We start from the raw sequence: 21,017 nt of genomic DNA, 5'->3' as shown, positions 1-21,017 counted from the left end.
CATCCCTTTGTATTCACGACGGGTGGAGGCTGCTGTTGTCTCACCAGAAAAAGAAACTTCTGTCCTGACTGCACGTTCTGAGTCTGGAAGGCCAATTTGCTCACCAGCTGCTCTTTTTTTTTTTTTTTTTTTTTTTTTTTAGGAAGGGCAAATTGTCCCCCCCCTTTTTTTTTTTTTTTTTTTTTTTTTTTTTACAAGCAATCACTGTGTTTACTGTAAACCCAGATAAGCTGAAAGGAAGGTTATATATTGTTGCCTACCCCAGGAGTCTTCTGCAGCAGCGTATGGTGGACTGTGCCTGGTCTACCTGCTACATCAATAGGGTTTGAAGTCTGAAAGAGAAGAATAGAGCGTGAACAATACTGTATCACACCGGCGGTACATTTAACATCTCTATCTGATGTTAACGGCATTAATTAGTCCATGTTTGTACTGTGCTTTGAACACGCATATTGCTGCATTAGTGCTAAATGTTATCTCTTACTGACAGCCAACAGCATTTAACCACCATGTCATCTATCATTATTTAGCGGCAGTAACAGTATTACAGCAGCACCCCTCAGCCCCACTGAAATCACAACCCGATCGTGCTACGCAGTTTGCAAGTGGATGGGAAGAGACAGTCCCTGCCCCCCAAGCTTATTCTTTAGACAAAACAGGCAGGCAGTAGGAGAGGGAATGAGAGCGGTGTACTGACTCCCTCCAGGTTTCAGGCAGCAACCAGTATATTGTGGTCAGGAACAGAACAACTCCAGCATCCTGGTCCCATACTGCACCTACTGGACCATGGCCCCATCCGACTGGGGCTCGGTAACACAATGGCTGAAAGGGTGACAGCCCATCTATTTGCATCGACAAGGCAAACCGAGAAACCTTAGAAGGTGCTTGTGGGTCTTTTATAGCTTTGCATTGTTTATCCCATCATTTTCCAGCATGAATTAAACACCTCATTCAATGAATCCCTGTTCCTCCTCCTCCTCCGGATCCCACCTGTTGCCCTGTCCTAGGCGATCCCCAAGAACTCGTTCGTCTTCTCACCCTGGCATTCCTCCATCTCCCACTCCCACAGCAACTGCACCTGGTGCCTCCGCGCAGCTGAGGGCAGAGGGGTTAAACCTCATTCCCCAAGAGATTATTTCACTCACATTTTAGGTCAAATTACAGTAGATTTTAAACAGTCAAACTGTACGAGGAATGAGTGAAATCATGGATGTGGGAGGAAAGATAGGTTTTAATTTGTCTGAGGCTACGTAACTTCCAGACTCATTAAAAAGAGAATTCTCGTGTGTGTGTGTGTAGGTAAGTCAACGAGCTCCCCAGGCAGATCTGTGCTCTCAGGGCCTGTCTGACAGCTGAGGTATATATAAGGTGGCAAATAAGTTACAGCTATCATACAGGCAAGAGCTTTAAGATCACAACATGTTAATAGCATGGTGTCATCCTGTCCCTTTGTCCCCTGGAGAAAGATGTGAATGCTTCCTCCAGCAAAGTAAACTGAATACTTCTGACCTTTTCAAGTTCTTAGCTTGTGAGAAATGGCCTTCGGGAAGCTCACTGAGAAGTTTACCGTCAGCCTGGATTTATGTGCAGTGGATTTACACGCACAGCTGTAGGCAACTGACACGGGAAGGGGAAAAACAAAACCAAGACCTCTGCTTTGGAAAGCAAGAAGTGCAGGATCCAGCGTGCCAAAACCGAATCATCAGGTCTGTAGTGATTATGAAGGCTTTAGTCAAACAGCTTGGGAGGGAGAGAGCATGGAAAAACGATGCAGTAACGATGCCTAGAGTGGCTTTGCCCAGCAGTTGGGCTCTGGCTCCTCTAGGAAACTGGAAAATAATCGCCAAAGTGGCAGAGTAATTTTTCAACCTATCCTTCTTTTTTTCAGACTTTAGATTGCACGTATATACAGCACCGTCCAGAGATCAAGTGATGTTAGTGATTAACCATGGCTCCAGAGTGTGACCTTGCGCTGCTTAAACTCAAGCTAGCAAATTTCTATGTATCTGTCATTAAAATGAATTAAAAGCTAGTTATAATATAGCACTAAGAACTGTTTAAAAATGTAAAGGGTCTGCTCACTTTTTCTTTCTCGGTATGTCACTGCTTCTCTTGGTCTAATGGTATTTTACAGTGAGATGGTACCTATAAAGCTCCGCAATGAAGACGGAAACCAGAAGAACATGCTATCAATGTAATAGGAGCTCCTAATTAACAGTAGCCTTATGGCAAAACTGCACCCTATCTTCACATTAGCAAAATGTTGCCAATTCCACCTCATTTGCGCAGCTCCTTTTCTTGGGAAGTCACACCCTGACAACATGGGGTCTGTAGAGATCCCCTGGCAAGAACAGCAACCATTAACCCTGGTGGACAAACTCCATCAGGAGATAGCTACGTTCTGTCCCTCTGCTCCCTCTGCCCAGCTGTAATTAATTGCTCCTCTCCAATGCCTGCAGCTGTTGCGTATAGAACTTGGGTTGAAAGCAGCCATTTTAGAGACTTTTAATGCCTCCAGAAAAGAAGAGTGTAATGAGTTCAATGGATGCTGAGGAAATACTCCAGCTTCCATTAAAAAATTAAGTGGGAAGGTTGTAAGAGGCAGCAGTTGCTAATTACTGATGTCCACTGACGCCAGTGATGCTGGTGTGGGAAGCACAGCCCACAGCCCTGCTCGGTGTGGTTATGGAAATGACCTTCCCAGTGCAAACAGGAATGGCCCGGCTACAAGGCTGGTCCTTCAAGTCTTCTGACACAGCACCAGAGCTCTATGGACATGCAGTTCAAGATAAGAAACTTCTAAAATCACAGTATGTAAGGAAGCGAAACACATCTCAGCTTACAAATGGAGCAAATGCTCCATTTTCAAATAAATGCTCTATAGATGTATTGCGTATTTCTTGTGTGGAGAGATTTAACAGTTTCTGTACATTTAAAAATAGTTAATAAAAAGAACAAATCTGGGAGGAAAAAAAAAAGCAATGCGCACCACAGAATTCATCAAAAATGGTGGTTATCATGGCAACATTTCCAAATGCCAATCAGTGCTAGTTGTAATGATACGTTAGAGTTGCAGTGCACCTTTCAAACACACTATCTCAAAGAAGCTTGCAGGCATTAATCAACCCTTATAAAACCCACTGCAAGATAATTTCATAGATGAGGAAGCTGAGGAACAGAAGATTTAAGCGACTTGCCCAAGGTCAGACAGTGTCGGAACTGGGAATAAAAATTCAGCTCCTTCAAATTGCTCTACCCATTTACAGCAGTCTCTCCCTATTGTTCCCACACTTGTACAGTCAATTTCCCCCCCTTATTTTTTTTTTTTCCGGGAATAAACACAGTTTATCTTTTGCAATCTCAGACCGTTAAATTTATAAAATGATTTGGGACTCATCGGTCTATTATTAGCTGTAAATATTTCAATCTAATAACGCATTTGACTGTACGCTTCTCCTCCAGTTTCAGTTGACCTCGCAAGTGAACCACTATATCCTTTTCCAGGGAACTATGTGTAGTGCCAAGAGAAAATTTCTGCTAAAGTGTTGGCTGCTTTGTGCAGAGGGTGCTCACAGATCTGCGGGGCGATGGCTTCCAACCCCGGGCTGCGCTCCTGCTACTTAAATCATGTGCTGCAAAATCACCAGAGACGCGACTCTGAAGATCGTTTCTCTCCCAGCAAAAGAACAAAGCCTTCAGAAGAAGAAGTTTGTACCTTCGGTTGAAATGCTCCCTGAAGTGACCCAAAGGGACCTGAATGTGGAAGCATGGGTGGCATTCCAGGCATTGCTGGAGGATAGGTTGGAAAGAACTACAAAAGAAAAAGAGATGCTTATGTCACAGGACAACTTGAACAATAATGGAGGTAGGTGCCAAGCCTGGCACATACAAAAATAGTACTGTGCTGAACAAGTGCCACAGTGAAAATACTCACTAAATTTGCTTTCAAAATTTTTAAGAGCAAAGCCAAAACTTGGAAAATGCGCTCGTCTGATGAATTTTCTAGATAGTGCTGAACAAATGTGCCTTTAAAATTTGTGGAACTATTGCAGGAAGCACAGAGCATTCATCATTTTTAGAGGAATCAGAGTAATTTGGGGTTTATGTTCACTTTTGGTTAACTTTGCATTTTTCTGCATTAGCAAACAAATTGATCCCATTTTGAAATGTGACTTGCTTTAACTTTTCAAAGCGAAAAAGAACCACAAGATGCTGCATTGCACACTAACCACAGGCAACATGCACGCCACCTTGTAGTTGTGTAGGTTGGGTTAAAGTTTTGCTTAGGCCTCTCCTGAGCACATACAGCAATTTTACAAGTCCCAAAACATATAGTTTTTGTGCTTTGGAGCAGTGGGGAGCACCAGGAAGAAACCACCAGTCTGACTTACTCCTGTGACCTGAGCAAAATCTTGTGAAAGAGCCATGCACTCCGGGCTGCTGCACTGTGAGAAGCACCAGCTGCAAAGATACTGCAATGACCACTCATTTAGCAATTTCTGCGCATTCCCTGCCATCCCAGGCACAGCAATATAGAGCTGCTGCAGCAAAAATGCAGTAGACAAAGATTTATAAAAAAAAAAAAAAAGCCCAAAGAAAATTCTGTCCCTTAAAAAAAAAAAAAGAAAATCAAGACGGAAAAGAGCTTTAGAAACGAATGAATCAAAACGCTACTGATCAATCGAAAACAAGCAAAGGAAGAGCAAGCAGAACCATTAACAAAGACACCACCTAGAAAGGTAAGCACTCACGTTGGAATGTCGAAAGTAAGGGTTGTCTAATTTGGGAGCGTACTTGTCAAACTGGAAAGAAAAGAGAAAAAAAAAGGAAACACGTGAGTTTGGTTTCAGCAGTAGCAGATACATCAGGATTTCAACACAAACAAATAATCACAGCCCGTTCATACAGCAATTAACAAGCAGAACTGACTGGTTATTCCACACTCGCTCATCAGGGAGCTGATTGCCCAAAGCTAACAGGGAGGCACGAGCCCCCGGGCTGCCCAGTCTGACTGCAGAGCCCCGTTTGCTGGCCCCGGATGAAGAGGCCCCTTGGCTGGAGGAGAGCGGTCCCGGCAGCCCCAGCACAGCCAGACACGGGGAACTGCAGCTCCGGGTCTGGATCTGGGACCTGCTCCTGGAGCACTGAACTAGATCACAGACTAGGAGGTAGGTTTGCCATCAGACTCCAGCCTCTAGTGAGGGGCAACCAATACGCACTCCCCATTTTCTGGGTTCCTCTAAAGTGCCAAAATCGTTTGGAAATGGGCTTAATTGCTTTAGAAGCACAAATCTCTCTATATTCCCCATCCCCTGCAACAGAGAGAGCACCCCAGAGAAAAGCTGATTGTTAACCTTTTCCATTCCAGCATGGGGTTTTAACACCTCCATGTGTGCAGTTTGTGCCCCATATATTTATTTTTATGACCATTTGTCCTGTACCTCCTCGGAAGCAAAACCAAAGCATATATACATTGCATTTTTGAACAGTATGTACATTCTGCTGGGGAGGAGGGAGCGGGGATGAAGGCAGGGGAGAGAGCTGTAGGACCCCATGAAAAGCTGCTTATTTGGCAAGTCAGCTGCTGTTTCACACTCCTCTGTGCAGGAGAGTAGATTTGTAATTTCATTAATTACAGTTATTACTGGAGCCATGTCCCCTCCAGTGTAAATACCATAAATTACCAAACACATGCAGCTGTAAATTTCAACACTCTTCTCTGGTGTTGGGATTAGCAGACCTGATCTAGTGGAATATAAGAAGATGTGAGTGAAATATAACAAAAGAGCCTTGCAAGCTGTTTTTGCTATGAAGGCTGACATCAACGGGCTCGGGTGGGAGGGGAGCGAGCTGTTCACAGGATCGGATATCAGGATTCTTAAATAACAGGAGGTTTCTGAGAAAAGTTTCAAGATTGTTTTACGCGGACCAAGAAAAGAGGGGAAGGTGTTTACACACGAGTATATTGAGCAAACACCTGGGGCCGGATTTTGGGCAGATGGTATTACTTTTAATTGTCTCGCTGCTAAGCAGATTACAACCCAAGAATGTCATCGGGCAGTCAGCAGTGGGAAAGAAAAGTGAGAAACGTTATGCTCCTTGAGTTCTTGGTAGTTCTTCCCAAATGCTGCTTTTGCTTTTGCTCGCCTTAGCAGAAGAAGGCCGTTTCTACATTTTGGACATAGTGTGAAACTGAGAGGGGGAAAAAAGCTGAATCTCGTTCTTTCAATCCCACAAAGTAATTGGCAGAATTTGGGAGAGAGAGCATTTTAAAGTACTGACAAAATCCATTTGTAGCAGATCTCTAACAATTTTGCAACAGCTGCAGCAAAGTCCCATTGTGTTACGAGCAAATTCAACAGCAAAAGGCTAATGCGTATTACATGGCCGGGAGGATCTCTCCCACAAGAAGAACCAGCCACACACAAATTAGTGCTTGTCGATGTAATCAAATAATAAATGCCAAAATCGATATAGATTTGGGAATTAGGAGGAAGAGGGACAAAACTCCTATCAGACAGATGCTGTACTATGGTGAGAGCTCTGGGTAAGCAAGTTGGGTCTGCCCTGCAGTGAGACGCTGTGGGGACTGCCTTTGGTCCTGGTGGCCACCGCTCTTGCGGTGTCCTTCTTGGTGTGTTTTGGTGTGTCATGGGACCTCGCTCTGGGGAAGGGGGAACTGAAATAAAGTGAGACACACGAAAATGGAAACTAAAGGGACTCTGGACTTGTCTCATGGGTGGGGTATCTGCTCCTGGGTCGCAGCGTGGGGGACCTGGAGGCTCGGTGTGGAGGCTCCAGATGGAAAAGGAGTCCCTTTGGGACTGCTGGGACCGTCTCTGCAGGCCTCCAGGTCGGAGGGGCAGGGACAGCACGCCCGGCTGAAATGGAGAGGACTGGGTTTTGTTTGACAAGAGCGGGTTAGGCTTTTTGACCAGAGATGCTCTACTTATCCTCACATTTTGGGCTGGGGTACGCACCATGGGAGGTGCAGAGGGCGGCATGAGCGGCGTCTGGGGCAAGCTGGATGGAAAAGGAGTGAATGTGTGCTGGTGGGTGTGTTGGTGCTGATGCGTGTGTTGGTGCTGGTGAAACTCCGCTCTCAGCAGCGGCACCGGGCCAAGTGAGGCAGCGGCCCGGTCCGAACTCTGAACCAAAAACCGGTTGTTCAGCTCTTGCCTGAGCAGTTCGTGATCTAGAGGAGAGAGAGAGAGAAAAAAAAAAGACACAGAGGCCCGTGGGCCTGTGAGTACCACAAAGACGGAGGAGAAAGAGTCAATATTCACCTGGCATTCCCTGTTTCTGCAGGTCATGCTGTGGTGGTTTTCTACGTGAGGACTCATTGGTGGAGGTAAGAGAGATGCCTGTGACAAAGTACCAATCAGAATCCCCGAATGAGGCTGGCAATACATGATTGGTTGGTTGAATGATATCAACAGGCTGGTATCTAAAGACAAGAGAGAACACCATGAGTCATCACAGCAGAAAACATCATCGGGGGCGGCAATGCACGCAGCCGCCCCGACCCCCGCCCGCGGCCCCGACACCCCCGCGCCGCGCCGACCGGCGACGCCTCCGCACCGGCACCGGACGGCACCGGGAACCCACCTCCTGCTCCGGTCTGGCGGCACGGCGGCTGGACCTCCCCGTGCCAGCCGGGGAGCACCCTGGAGGACACGGGCTGGCTTTACCCACCTGGCTCCTTCAGAGGTTTGCGATTCAGGAGCAACCGAAAATGGATGGTGGGCCTAATGCGGGTGTTACGCTAACATTTATGTGCTTAAGAAGTAAAACTTTGACAAGATCTACCAGGCAATGAGAGAACCGTGGACTTGGGTGGCTGGAAACTACCTGCTCAGATGGCCATTTCTCAACAGATCCCCATGCCATCTTCCTCCCTCTCAGCCCCTGGACACGCACACAGTGACCAGGAACATCCATCCTACAAACTGAGGTCTTCTTCGCAGGAAGTTTTTTTTTGAGATCCTAAATACTAAGCAGTCCTTTCCTCAATTTCTAACAGGCTATCATTGTCATTTTTTTGTCCTTTCCTTCAGGCTTTTATCCTATGAGCAAATATGGAGGAGGAATCAGTGGGAAGAGGAAAACATTGAACTGGCTCAAGATCTCATGGAGGTTGCAAGAACACAGAAACAAAATGTTCCACCATATAAGATGTCACCTCTTTCTCAGCATTGTCCTCTGGAAGAAAAATTTGCACTGAATTTGAACATGGTTTAGGATGGTGAAAGATAGCAGCGCTTTAGAAATGACATGACTGAAAACATTAAGGACAAATGTCCACCTCCCCAAAATGTCTGCTGGTATGAACTAAATCCATCAGTGATTTTGCCTAAGAACTTCAAACAGGAATCAGCACCCAAAATGTAAGATATTTTCTAAGCTGCGAGTAACCTGTGTCACCAGCCGTGGATGACATACACCCAGTCCCAAACGACCTACTTGCTTCTGCATTTACATGAATCCACTTCTTTCAGTGTAACACCTCTTTTAAACTACAAAATTGAATATAAAGGGGCAAAAGAATTTTTATTTCAAGTTCTGCAGGCATTTCTTTTACTTATATTTTCTGGAGTAACATTAGAAATGTCTAAATCAATCATTTTCTGAAGTGACATGGTTAAGATCTTTAAAAACAGGCACTCTGATAGGAAATTTCAACGTCTCTACTGCTATTCAGAAGCCTACATCCTATTGAAAGTCACTTTTGAAAAGCAATTTTGGGTGCCTAAGACATTTGCTTTTCAGTAATAAATGTACTGCTAAGAGCAGTACCGTGTAGTGCTACAATCTTTATAATAATTAATACAAAAGCAGAAAGTACATATACTTGTGATACTGAAGCCTAAGGCACTGAAGCAAAAGAGTCTATAATGGGTTCTCCTTGGAGCAAGCAAACAAGAAAAAACTAGGCTGAAAGCACTTAGGTCCAAAACCTAACCTCTTCAGAGAAAATGAGTACGATTGCATATGTGTGTGTGTGTTTATGCATTTAAATCTGGCATGACTTAAAGAAACTGAATCCTTCTGTTAGCATCAAGATAATCCACTTTTCTGGAGGGAGAGATAAAAGCGAGTTGGCAGTTGGAAGTGCTCTGATATCCAATTTCTTTAAGAGACTTGAAGTCAGACTGATAGATTTGCAGCTGGCTCCAGCCCATGGGCCTGTACCACAACTTTGGCCTTTGTCAGGAAAAGAAAAGGCCTGGAGATGTTTGGAGAAGCGGTGTGGCACTCGGAGGAGTGGCTGCTTCACAGTAAGGATAGGGCTGCTGAGTAAGAACCCAGCCCTGAGAGAGGTCTGGGCAATGTTAGGATCAGAACTAAGTTCCTGTGGCTACCAGTGATGCCTCATCCCACGGGGCTGGCCATGCAGTAACACAACTAGGAGCAGAGGGGCTGAGCAGCCCTTCCAATGCCCAGATGCTACTGCTCCGTGTGCGCACACTGGGTGGGCATGGCAGAAAAGGTCAGTCCTGCTGATGTTGCTGGGTACCCTCCTGTTCAGAAGAGAAGACACAAAAGACCGCTGTTCCCTATCTGTATCCTACATCAGGCCTTGGTGCCCTTGAGTAGAGGGCAGCAGCCCACACAAGGGTTGCTCCTAAGTTACCGGCACAAGCTTTAAGTTTCAAAGGAAAGAAAAGCCACCAGAAGTGCTTGTTATTCAGAGACCTGAATTTGTACCATCAGTGAATGCAGCTCTGCTGCTCTTCTCAGCAACAGTGACAAGGGTGCCAAAGAAAATTTAAAGCACATTTTCCTCCAAAGTGGAGGGAGAAGGGAGAAAGAGATGACAAAAAGGAGACTTCAAAGGGCCATACCCTCTCTGATGGCTGTTCCAAGCTGGGGCTCTCACTGAGAGCACACAGGCACTCGAACGGCACAGCAAGGCCTGTGCTGCTGGCAGCAGTCGGATCCCAGCTCTTCAGGCTGCTCAGCAATACCGTTTGCTTTTAAGAAACTTTTATGCGAATGACAACAGAAGCTCCTGGCTATGCAGCGCTCTGTATCGATTTTATGATGTGCCAGTTTGCAGGCATTTCATATAATGCAGACAAGAGGCATTTCACTGTCTGCAGGGTTAGACGCCCAGACCTTTCCCTCCACTAACTTAGGCTTCTCATGCTCAAATTGCAGGAGAAATCCTTTTAGTAGGAGCAAGACTGTTAGCGTTTCCTGGCAAGCTGCTCAATGTGAATAGGTCACTTGATCTTGCACCTCCTGAAGTTAATGGTGAAAACATACTTGCTTTCAGTGACTGCAATATCATGCTTTTAGTGAGCACATTGCTATTTCCTTTTGCAAGACTTTCAAAGGCTCCATCACAGTAGTCCTTTGCCTTAAACAGGGGAAGCAATGAATAGGTCTCCCACAGCGCTGCCAACATCTTCCCAGCCATGTGGTTGAAATTCTAGATGGTGCCAGGGCCTGTGAAAGCCGGCAGCTTTGGCCTATGTGGTCCTGCTTCTGGCTAGGAACCCATGGCACTTTTGTCTATCATCATTCTGAGAGCTCACTTTGGACCAATTCACATTTTTCTTTCATTTAAAGAAGCAGCTATAAATAATGGGACACTGTTTAGCTCCTGGAAGGAAAAAAGGGGACACAAGGCCATCAGATTTTTCCGCAGCAAATCTGCCCTCTCCTTACTCCTTTAACTGGCTTTGTAGGAAACAGAGGGCGCTTTTTTTTTTTTTGCAAAATGCTTGTCCTGTTTAATCCCTGCTGAGTTAGTTGTGGAGTCAAATGCCAGATCAAAAGGAGGCCCCAGCAAGTGAAAGTTGTGGGGAAGTCTCCAGCTGCCAGGGTCTCTTCCAGGGACAGCTGTAGGCTAATGGATAAGCTATAAACAGGGCATTTAGGGCAGAAGTGACAATGGAATGGGGGCCAGGGTGAACAAAGGAAACTTCTTAAAAGGATGCAAAGACAGTGAGAGCCAAACAGCAGAGCTCGTCAGCTGAGCTGTCTGGCTCAGAAAGGCCAAGCAGCCATGGGCACACAGACAGCTCCAGCGGCCGCGGGCAGAGGATCCTGCCTGTTGAAGAATCAGGACAGGGGATATAGGTCCTCAGTTAGAGCAACCTTCTGGCATGATTAGATACATTTTCTTCAAGTCAGTTCTAACAGCAGCAGCTTTCACTCAAGTGGGGAGAAAAAGGGGAGAATGGCAAACTGTACCTCAGTCCTTTGTTAATCTAAAGAATATCTGTGGAATGCCACGCTGGACAACTCGTGCCCTGAAAAGGGGATTTTTTTAAGAAAAATTTGCTTTGAAGACTTCTTATAGGAAGCTACAGTGCTGTCTCTACAATCTCTCATCTGGTAAAGCGCGTCCATGTCTCCTACCTGTTTCAGGAGCACTCTCACAGTTCCAGCACACACTGCCCGTGGAAGGGTCTGCGTCACTTTACTTTACCTGCCCACCAGCCAAGCCAGCCCATTTCTCAACACCCTCCAGTGCATGCACAGCAGATCCGCCCTGGAAGAAGAAGGGAACCTACCCGCAGGGTGACCTGGTATCACGAGGCTGTTGGTAGGTAGCGCTGGTGGAGGTGGCAGCGTGGGTGGGGTGGCGAACATGGCCGGATGGTGCTGGTGTTGGGTCTGCGATCTGAGAGAGAAGTGCGAGGTAGCAAGATTAGAGATGGAGAGGGGCAGAGCTGGGCCGGAGGAATGGTGCGGAGGAATCTGGGGGGAGAGGGGAAGGTGTTTCGGGAGGCTGATGCTCGTTGCACTGCTAGCACTGCTGCTCCGGCTGCAGAGAGAAAATATGGGGGGAGGAGGGGAGAGAGAGACAGAGAGAGAAAGAGAGAGAGTGTTACAATACAAGACTGAAACAGTGCAATAAATACCCTACCAGAAACAACACAACTACGTAACGCTGATCTCCCCAAGCTTATGTTTTTCTTAACAGCAGTGGGGACAATAATGAATCCTAATGAGCTTCTCCAACAGGGTGGGACAGGGCTTGGGGTCTCTGGAGTGACATTTCCTCGGGTGCTTGAGCAAGTTACAATCCTCAGAGCTATCTTCGAGATAGTGATGAAGGCCACAGAGGCAGCTGGATTTTGCACCTTTATTTAGCCTCTGATGACCTTGCAGTGGCCATGTGCATCCTTGTGATCATACAACGCAATTACTCTAATTCCTTTTTCTGTTGCTCTGGGTACACAGAATTGCAGTGTGAGTGACTTCAGGACCAAGCTGTATCTGCTGTGCATGGCGTGTAGTTATATTCACACAAACATGCAAACACATGCCATGTTCATAAATTATTCACACAATAATTCTGTATTTCAAATATCTTTCTATAATTATTACTCCACTGTGAGTTGTCTAACTTTTGTGGGGCGAAAGGCAGTATCACTGCAGTTATTATTTAGTGTAATTCCCACAATACCAATCATTTGTTGCAATCTAAACCTCTGCCATATCTTGAATAGTTTGAAATATTATTAATAATTTAAACTATGGTGGCACTTACAGGGTTAAACCACAACAGAATGCAGGATACTATGAAAAACATGTTAATGGCAGCTCCCTGTATTCATATTTTGACCTTTGGGCAGCCAAATATTATGTTTTAAATCAGTTTTCTCATCTTGTTTAAATTAGCCTAGTTCTGGTTTGGGAGGCAAGGCATGTTTTCTGTACCAGCAAAAAGACTATACAAGTTCCAGCTGACTGTCTAAACTCTGTTCTCTAGAAATATTTTATCCATACCATTTTCACCCATCCTACTTACTGGATGGAGGAAATCTAAACAGTGGAGCTAAGCATCCTGCTAGATCTGACTACGTCAGATTGAAGCAGATTTCTCAGCCCACACTGGAGCCTGTTCTAAGGGACACAGCATTTTCCTCTATAGATATCCCTCTCTTGATGGTGGTGAACCAAAAAACTGTGATAACCATGAACAAACCTACTTCAATGGAAGTATGTCTGAAGTTGCTGAGACTCAAGTTTCTGAGTTGCTCAGACTCAAACCACCTTAAATTTTTAAGACAAGAACTGTCCGTCTCAGGACAGTGTAAAACCCCACTAGAAACTGGACCTATAGGAACTTTACCCCACAGTTACACATGCCTTTCTCCCACCATGTTTCAAATGCAGCTATCCACCACTGCTGGGAATTCCAGCCTTTCGAGTCAGCACAGAAAGTCCAATATCCAAAACACGGAGCATCTTACCCAGGCAGTAAGAGTGCTCGTCTTGCCTCCCAGCAATTTCTATCCCTTTGGAAACAAGTTTTGTCCCGGCAGTAGCATAAAGATGACATGAGTGTCCCTTTCCCCTACCTGATATTGTTGAGTCCGTTGTGGGCCACCTGGTGATGCACTTGGTAGTTGAGAGGTGGAGGGATGTGACTCGGAGGCTGGGTCCGAAGCTCAGGTATTAACTGAGGCTGCGACTGCGGCCGAGGTTGAGGTTGTGACTGTGGCCGAGGCTGGGGCTGAGGCGTGAGCCTTGGTGGTGCTGGTGCTGAAATCACTGGCTCCTTCTTCAACAGTGGGCTCGCCCTGGCGCTGGACGTGGGCGCTGAGGAGGTTGAAGTCACAACGGCAGCTACTGGCTGGGGGCTGGGGATAGGCAGGGCGAAGGGCACGTCGGTGCTCAGCTCCCGGCTCCGCTCTAGCCCAGACACCTTTGGGACATTGGCTGCTTTCGCTTCTGGCTTGTCATTCAAGGTGGGACCTTATGGAGCAACGAGAAAAAGAACAGAGCGCATGCTGAAAGGTCTGCGTTTGTTTCTCTGCTTGGTGGAACATATGCCTGAGAAAAAACAAGTCATGTTTCAGCTCGTGGGAGCATCGTGGGAGCACTGCTGCTACAAGATGGATGTGTGTTTGTGCGTCTGTCCTTCCGCTGCCCTTGACCAGCCAGACTACAGTACTTGTTAGGATGTGTGTAAGAGACTTAGCTGTCATTAAATGAATGCATATTACAAAGAACATACAGCTTTGTGACTTCTATGGAGTTCCAAGGTTATGTACAGTAGGAGTGTGAACGTGTCTCAAGTTACTGCCACAGTATTTCCTGATCAGTGTGAGTTTTAAGGCTGATAATGAAACTCATGAACACAAGACATTTCATTTTCTCAACACTCTTTCAAGGTAACCTACGTTGTATTTAGGCTCAACTCCAGCTACAACACACTGTGACCCAAGCACTATCATTAATGATAACCCCACCTGGCTTCTAGGAGGAGGCTACCTGGGATCTTCGTGTAGCAAAGGGTGGCAGCAAAGCTGGGACATTGCTGCTCCCTGGCCACACACTTGCGTGGAAGAACAGAACAGAGAAGGCTGGAAAAATCCAGTCAGAAGTGCAGTGAGCACCCAGGTGTAGTCCTGCTCACCCCAAGTATTGCACAGAGCTGTATGCATGGCACGTTGAACTATCAGGGATGCAAAATGCACTGCAACATGCACCTACGGTGAGAATTCCATATGGAATTACTCCTTCTATTATGCCAAGTACTTCATTTTTACCAAATTAAGCTAAACAAAGTAGCCCAAAGGGTTAAAAGGCTGGAAAGGAAAAAGGGAAAAGGAAGGAAAGGAGAGAGATTTCAGATCAAACAGATCCAAAAGGTCACAGACAACCAAAAGGACCAACACGAATGCGATTCAACTCCCACTGTAACTCTCTTTTGGACATAATGTGTGTATCCTTGAGTACAGATACACCCACAATCACAGAAAAAGCTGTTCATGGGTTACAAGAACTAGTGTTGCCCATGTGTTTCACATGCACACACCCCACCGTGCACACACAGCACTTCTAGATGACTTTTAGGATACACGCTTTTATTACCCACCAGAACGTGCTGGCAGCTGTTAGCCTTTAGCTGGCTCGCAGACATGCAGGAGATGTTACCTACACTCATTAACATGCTCCCAACACCCTCACAAACAAATTCCACCTTTGAAATTTTCCCATCTCATCAAAGGACTGAGCCAGTTCCTGATGTAGGAGGTGTGGAAATAACACACAACACACCCCGCAAGCTAATTCTGGCTGCGCAGATGCTCTAACCAGGAGCTTGCGAACGCGGTTTGTGTGAGGCCAGAGCCCTCGCTGCGGCGGCGACGGCCTGAGCACCCCCTGGGCAGCATTAGGTGAGAGGAGGACAGCAACGGGTCACAGCCTGCCCATGTCGTGACGGCATCTCCTTCTTTGAGGTAAAAGGCAGCTCCCCACACTGCTCCTGGCTCTGCTTGCACTGTCCCCATCACACCATCTCCTTCACCAATCAATCAATCAACCACACATATATCAATTCAGAATGTGAAAAGAGAACGAATGGAAACATCATTGAAGATGTTGAAGGTGTTCAACTATCAGTTGAAGATGTCTGAGGACTTGTGGCCTCAAACCCACAAATAACAGGAACGGAAGCCTTTCCAAACAGCAGTGCTTTGGCTGGCAGCAAGTACGGCCAACCCTGCGCTTTCCAGCACCTCATACATCTTTACAGGTTTGACACAACGTCTGGAGGTCCTAAATTATTCCCTACAACAAATATAAGGCTAAGTCTTGTTTCAGTGAATTTCTTTTTCAAATATGAGTTCATGCACCACAGGTACCCTGGTTTTGAGATGTAACTACACTTGGTTCCAATGTTATTTAGAGTGACAAAAAATTTATTTCTAAAATAAAATTCTCATTGCTCTTGTGCACCATTATTTTTTACTATGCCACCTATGTTTGTAAATTTTCCTCAGGCTTTATTACTAACAAGTCAAAAATTGTCATTGACTAGTCAAGCCAGGGGTCCCCACACCCTGCATTTCAGAGAAAGTGTATTCACAGCTGTAGATCCCACTGTTTTTCAGGAGCTACCCATAAAAAGCAATTGGGTTTCATTCCTGACCATAGGTTTCCTGAGAGCCCATTACCTCCTTCCATCCAACAGGCCTCCTCCCACAGAGTTAAACTTCAGATTGTGTAATTATAGGCAATGTGGACTAATGGTGTATATTCAAAACACACTGGCACCACAAAAGTTAGTTGAGTAAAAAGTCAATTAGATCCAACACAAATCAATAAAGTCCCGCATTAAAAGCAGCTGTTTGACCAGTTTTATGGACAACTATTGATTCCCTGTGGTTTCAGCATTAGTTCTCATTTGCAATTTTCTCAAAGCAAAAGCTCGTGCTCCTTTGCTGCCTGAACTGACCAGCCAGCCTGGTTGTATTAGCCAGTACTAGGGGTACACGACTGATTCCTGCTGCCAATTCAGATTGTGTAATTATAGGCAATGTGGACTAATGGTGTATATTCAAAACACACTGGCACCACAAAAGTTAGTTGAGTAAAAAGTCAATTAGATCCAACACAAATCAATAAAGTCCCGCATTAAAAGCAGCTGTTTGACCAGTTTTATGGACAACTATTGATTCCCTGTGGTTTCAGCATTAGTTCTCATTTGCAATTTTCTCAAAGCAAAAGCTCGTGCTCCTTTGCTGCCTGAACTGACCAGCCAGCCTGGTTGTATTAGTCAGTACTAGGGGTACACGACTGATTTCTGCTGCCAACTTGCATCTCTCAGGCTGCAGCACTGAAACGCTTTTGTGTTTCATTCTCGACAGCAATGAAAATACCCAGATGCATTCCCCCTCCCCACATACTCTGGAAAAGCCACAGGCATGAGTGTGAGCATCTTCTCTCCTTTTGTAGCCACACTGAGCAACAGCAGAAGCCCTGAGAAGGGAAAGATCTGGTGTGAATTCATGGGTGAGCGTGGAGAAGCGTGAGTGAGGGACAGCAAAACCCCCAAGCCTGCCCAGCCACCACACGGTGAGAATGGCAGGTGAACCCTGGTGTTTTGGTGACCTTCCCGTTTCCCCTCCTGATGGCTGAGACACAGGACAAGAGAGAGAAGCTGCTTCCCGTGGCTGACATGAGGGTGAACTGCAAAGGCTGAAAGGAAGGGAAGGGAACCACACATTGACATTTCAATGATTTTAATGAGAGATGTTTCCTATTCTGATCAGGATCTTAAACTCTGTAGTTTCTGTAGGAAGCTTAAATGTCCCTCCTAAGGGAACCACACTCCTGTATGCCCAAATTCCTTCCAATTGACCAGGCTGACTGCTGGTCACATATGGAAATATCCCGAGGGAAGAAACTGAATACGCCCTTTTGAGCAATCTGGATCAGGTTTCATCGAGATCCTTTCTGAAATTTTTGTACTTTGGCTCCTAATCTCATCCTTCTGAGCAGACAGACCCACGGAGCTGAGCAGCACAGACCCCACCACAATGTTCTAGAGGCAAAAATGTGTTTATTTTTACGAAGTCCTAGAGTAATTTTCATGCTTAATGATAACAGGCTGAGCCAATTTGCCTAAGACTTGACAGTCAGCTCCAATAATTCAACCTTAATTAAACTTGAACGCATGTCAGTTCAGCTCGTCCCTTCACAGGAAATCTGACATTTGCAATGATTCATGTTTCAGCCATGCTATGGGAAGGCTGGATCACATCTGCCATTCTCCACCATGCAGAGCGCTACCCCTTTTCAGCATGCCAACTTTGTTTATTTTCCAACCAAACACTTTGGACTTCTTCCATTCAGAGGTTTTCTTAAATGAACAGACAGTGAAACATGTCTTGATCTCACGGGGATGAATGATGACTGAGTGTGAGAGACAGGGAAGAAAGGACCGAAACTGCTCTAACGAGGAAAATAACAACAACCTGGGATTAGTAATTCCTGCCTCCTTGATCAACTAATTTGTCATCTGGAGTGTTGCAAAATTTCAGCTTCCCTGTGTCTTGGGCTACATCCCATCCCAATTTAACCTGGTAAAGATGAAAACTTTTAACAACTTTTAAAAGCATAGAGAGCTTTAGCTCCTGCTGCTGAAAGTCTGTAGAAACAAAAGTTCAATTTTAAGGGAGACAAAAAAGTCAACTATGATGCAAAAAGTGTGCTTCAGAAGGAGTTACCTGAACCTGGGAGACCATCAGCATGGATCTAACATGAAACTTCAGTGAATTCAAAATCTGTGATTGGAATAAATACGCACTGCCCATCCCCATGGCTGCATGGGGCAACATGCTCGCCGGAGTGTAACTACAGAGCATTGCAAGCTAAACACAATACAGAAAGTCCCAAACACAAATTAAACCTTTCTGTTACAGGAATTTGCTTTCAAGCTGATTAAGAGTAGCTCAAGTGCAAGGGATTAAACATGTAAAGGCTGCTTTGAGAACTCCAATAAGCAGTTACTGTGTTATACAAACAGTACTTAGGGCAACAGCAGTTCCAGCCCTGCCTCTTGCTCTTTGCAAGCTGCTGGTTGCTGCTGAAAGGGGACTGTCAACACACGTACAACGTGATTGGAAATAATCTAATCTTGCTTGCACGCCTTTCCTTTGTCTCTTGAAAAAAAGAAAAGTGGAGTCTTTCAGACGTCTTTCTGCAGTCTCCCTTGTTGTATTCAAACAGCAAGGGTGATGGGGTGACGCGAGAAAGAAATTCCTCTCCTACATCCATCAATGACATCTTTACCAATGGCAATTTCCCAAGAAACACAACCACCACCATCTGCAGCCTATCTATCCACCCTGTACACATCCTTGAAAACAGACATAAGCCAGGCTGGCTAGGCTGAACCCTGCTCCGTATTATAATTCCAGCAAGAAACGCTGCAGAAGCATCACCACAGGAATTACAGGGACATATGTGGCAAGAAGCTGAGTATTTCAGAGTTAGTTGATGAGTCCCAGAGACGAGTTTTGAACCATCAGCATGGGGAATGAGTACAGAAGAACATAATTTTACAGCAGCAGGTCAAAACAAAGAAAAAACTAAAGGAGACTCTCCAGTGAAGTTCAGCAACCCTTTTTTTTATTATTGAGCTTTTAGAGTGCTGCATAATGTATTGTGGATATGCAATATATATAAACACAAGGGAGGATAAAGCATTTTGCATTGGCAATGATAGCACTGATGCTGGCAGAGTGCTTACAAGTGAAAATCAATATTTAAGTGCTAATTCTTTATCCTCAGCTGGCTTTTGCTTTTACATGGATGGCTTTTTCATTGTGTTTTAGGAAGGTAGCACTATTTAAGACATTAGACAATTAGCTTGGTCTGCAAAGGTAAGGCAAGCAGGGCTAAAACACAGAAGCTATCCAACTTATGGGGCACCAAGTTCCTCCACCCATTTTAATGCAAATCAGCTTAAGATACAGAATAAAGACTTGGGACTTGCACATAAAACCACTGTCTGGAAGGCTCCGTGGTGTGTAACACAACTGATTTTTAACACTAGTGCAAAGCAAAGGCCAAGTTTCCACCATGACAGCGGTGTATTGCACACGTTAGGTCGTGTCAAAAGATGTTCTGTGACACGGGCTCCTCAGAACATCAGAGGTCTCTGGTGGATTTTGCACAAATAATTGCAGCATTTTCAAGTAAGCCGAGGGTAAGCACAAACCCTGACGCCTGCATGTGGGGAGAGGGTCTTTGTTCACGGCACGGCTCCCCCAGCCCGTTCCCCACGGCTTTCAGCGGGAAGCCCCTTCCGCAGCCGGGTCTGGATTCGGCCCCTATCACTCAGTTCATTTGTACAGAGCTGTCTGTCAAGTCAAATCGTCTTGCCGCAATCTGAAACACCCTCCGAACAGCTGCCACTAGCAATTACTCTCCCAGACAGCCTTGACTATCAGGAAGAGAACTGGAGCGAGCACTTGCCAGTTTTAATAAACTGTGTTGCCCAAGTCATTTAACCTGCTAGATTGCTGGATGCTGGGGCTGTAACAAGCCTTCAGCTTTTCAACCTAGAAGAAAGCAACAGTGGCAAAAAGCTGTCAGCTTGGTCCTCAGAATTAACTTCCAAGGGTGTCTTGCCCACCCCCCCCTTTCTGAAGCATCCAAGTTTAAAAGTAAAATATCTTCAAGTTATTTTCATAATGTCATGACACGGGAAACATCTCACATTTTTAACACAAAGCCAATGACTCCTGGGAGTGAAGCGTTGACACGCTCCATGATTTTCATGGCAGGAGCACACCTGAGCAGAGAGAGCTCCTCTCTCCTCTTACACATGCATGGATACGTCCCATGGGCACCCACCAGCACCAGCTCTGTTCATGTGTCCCTCACCACCACCCGTGATGCTGAGGGCTTCAGGATGCCCTGACCACCTCCAGGGCTCTGCGCCCACCACTCCAGCCTGGTCTGAACACTCTCAGTACAGTTACAGGCTCTCACCCAATTGGAACCTCATAGCTGCAAATGCACATTTACTCTGGTACTTTCAGGACATGTAGGAGAGACTTCCTAAAGAAATATTTATTTAAAATTAAAAAGCTTCCATTCAGATCAGTGTTTCCAGTTTGTGGCTCACGTATATATCAAGATGTCTGTGCATGTTAATCAAAACCAAGAAGTCTACTGACATTAGGACTAATTTGCCATATAGGAATCTGCACTTCCACTAGAAAGCTTATTGGACTCCGCAAATCAAAAAGCAGATTCACAACCACTATGCTGAAGGTTTTCCTCAGCCAGCTCCACAGATAAGAGCCTTTGTTGCGAAAGCTTCCAGCACAGAAAGATTTCCCCTCCTCCCCTAGAAACTGAGAGCAACAGCATTAAGACCTATGGACTTGATGCCGATTTGCTGCTTTATGGTCCTTTAATGGGATGTTTTATTCCTAGAGATTTGGGAGCTTTCCATGCTCTATCCAGGCATGTTAGCTGTAAGCATGCATGACGACACGCCAAAGCTGCAGGAGCTGAATGAAAATGGGTGCCAAACACAAGGATTGGGGCCAGAGCATAAAGAAGAGGGATCACCGTTCAAATCCCCCCAAAGTAAGTCACACTGCATTTTCCTAGCAATGCTGCTTCTGGCAACATTTCAATGCAAAGCTGAAACTGGATTTGCAGCTAAAGCACCTACTGTGGATGCTGCCGTTGTAATGAGATTGAAAGTTTCATACAGGTTTTTAATCTAGGGCTATAATGGTGGA

At 45.6% G+C, this 21,017-nt stretch overlaps 1 protein-coding gene across 13 annotated transcripts in view; it reads right to left on the bottom strand.

The window, feature by feature from the left end:
• Positions 1-21,017, bottom strand: part of FBRSL1 (fibrosin-like 1) — a 398,274-nt gene that overhangs the window by 16,341 nt on the left and 360,916 nt on the right. For 3 of the 13 annotated variants that reach the window (XM_014964416.1, XM_014964330.1, XM_014964366.1), the window contains exons 7-12: positions 13,323-13,719; positions 11,526-11,779; positions 6,960-7,195; positions 4,752-4,802; positions 3,716-3,811; positions 261-332 (exon numbers count right to left, since the gene is read on the bottom strand). In XM_014964416.1, coding sequence (XP_014819902.1) covers positions 261-332; positions 3,716-3,811; positions 4,752-4,802; positions 6,960-7,195; positions 11,526-11,779; positions 13,323-13,719 — 1,106 coding nt within the window. Of the gene's footprint in view, positions 1-260; positions 333-3,715; positions 3,812-4,751; positions 4,803-6,959; positions 7,448-11,525; positions 11,780-13,322; positions 13,720-21,017 lie in introns of all 13 variants that reach the window. The other 10 variants (XM_014964408.1, XM_014964322.1, XM_014964353.1 and 7 more) reach the window with 6 other exon arrangements.

Source organism: Calidris pugnax, unplaced genomic scaffold, assembly GCF_001431845.1.
Source record: "Calidris pugnax isolate Ruff unplaced genomic scaffold, ASM143184v1 scaffold32, whole genome shotgun sequence".
Lineage (NCBI taxonomy): Eukaryota > Metazoa > Chordata > Aves > Charadriiformes > Scolopacidae > Calidris > Calidris pugnax.
The sequence above is the reverse complement of the archived record's forward strand: the minus strand, read 5'-3'. Positions and strand labels throughout refer to the sequence as shown.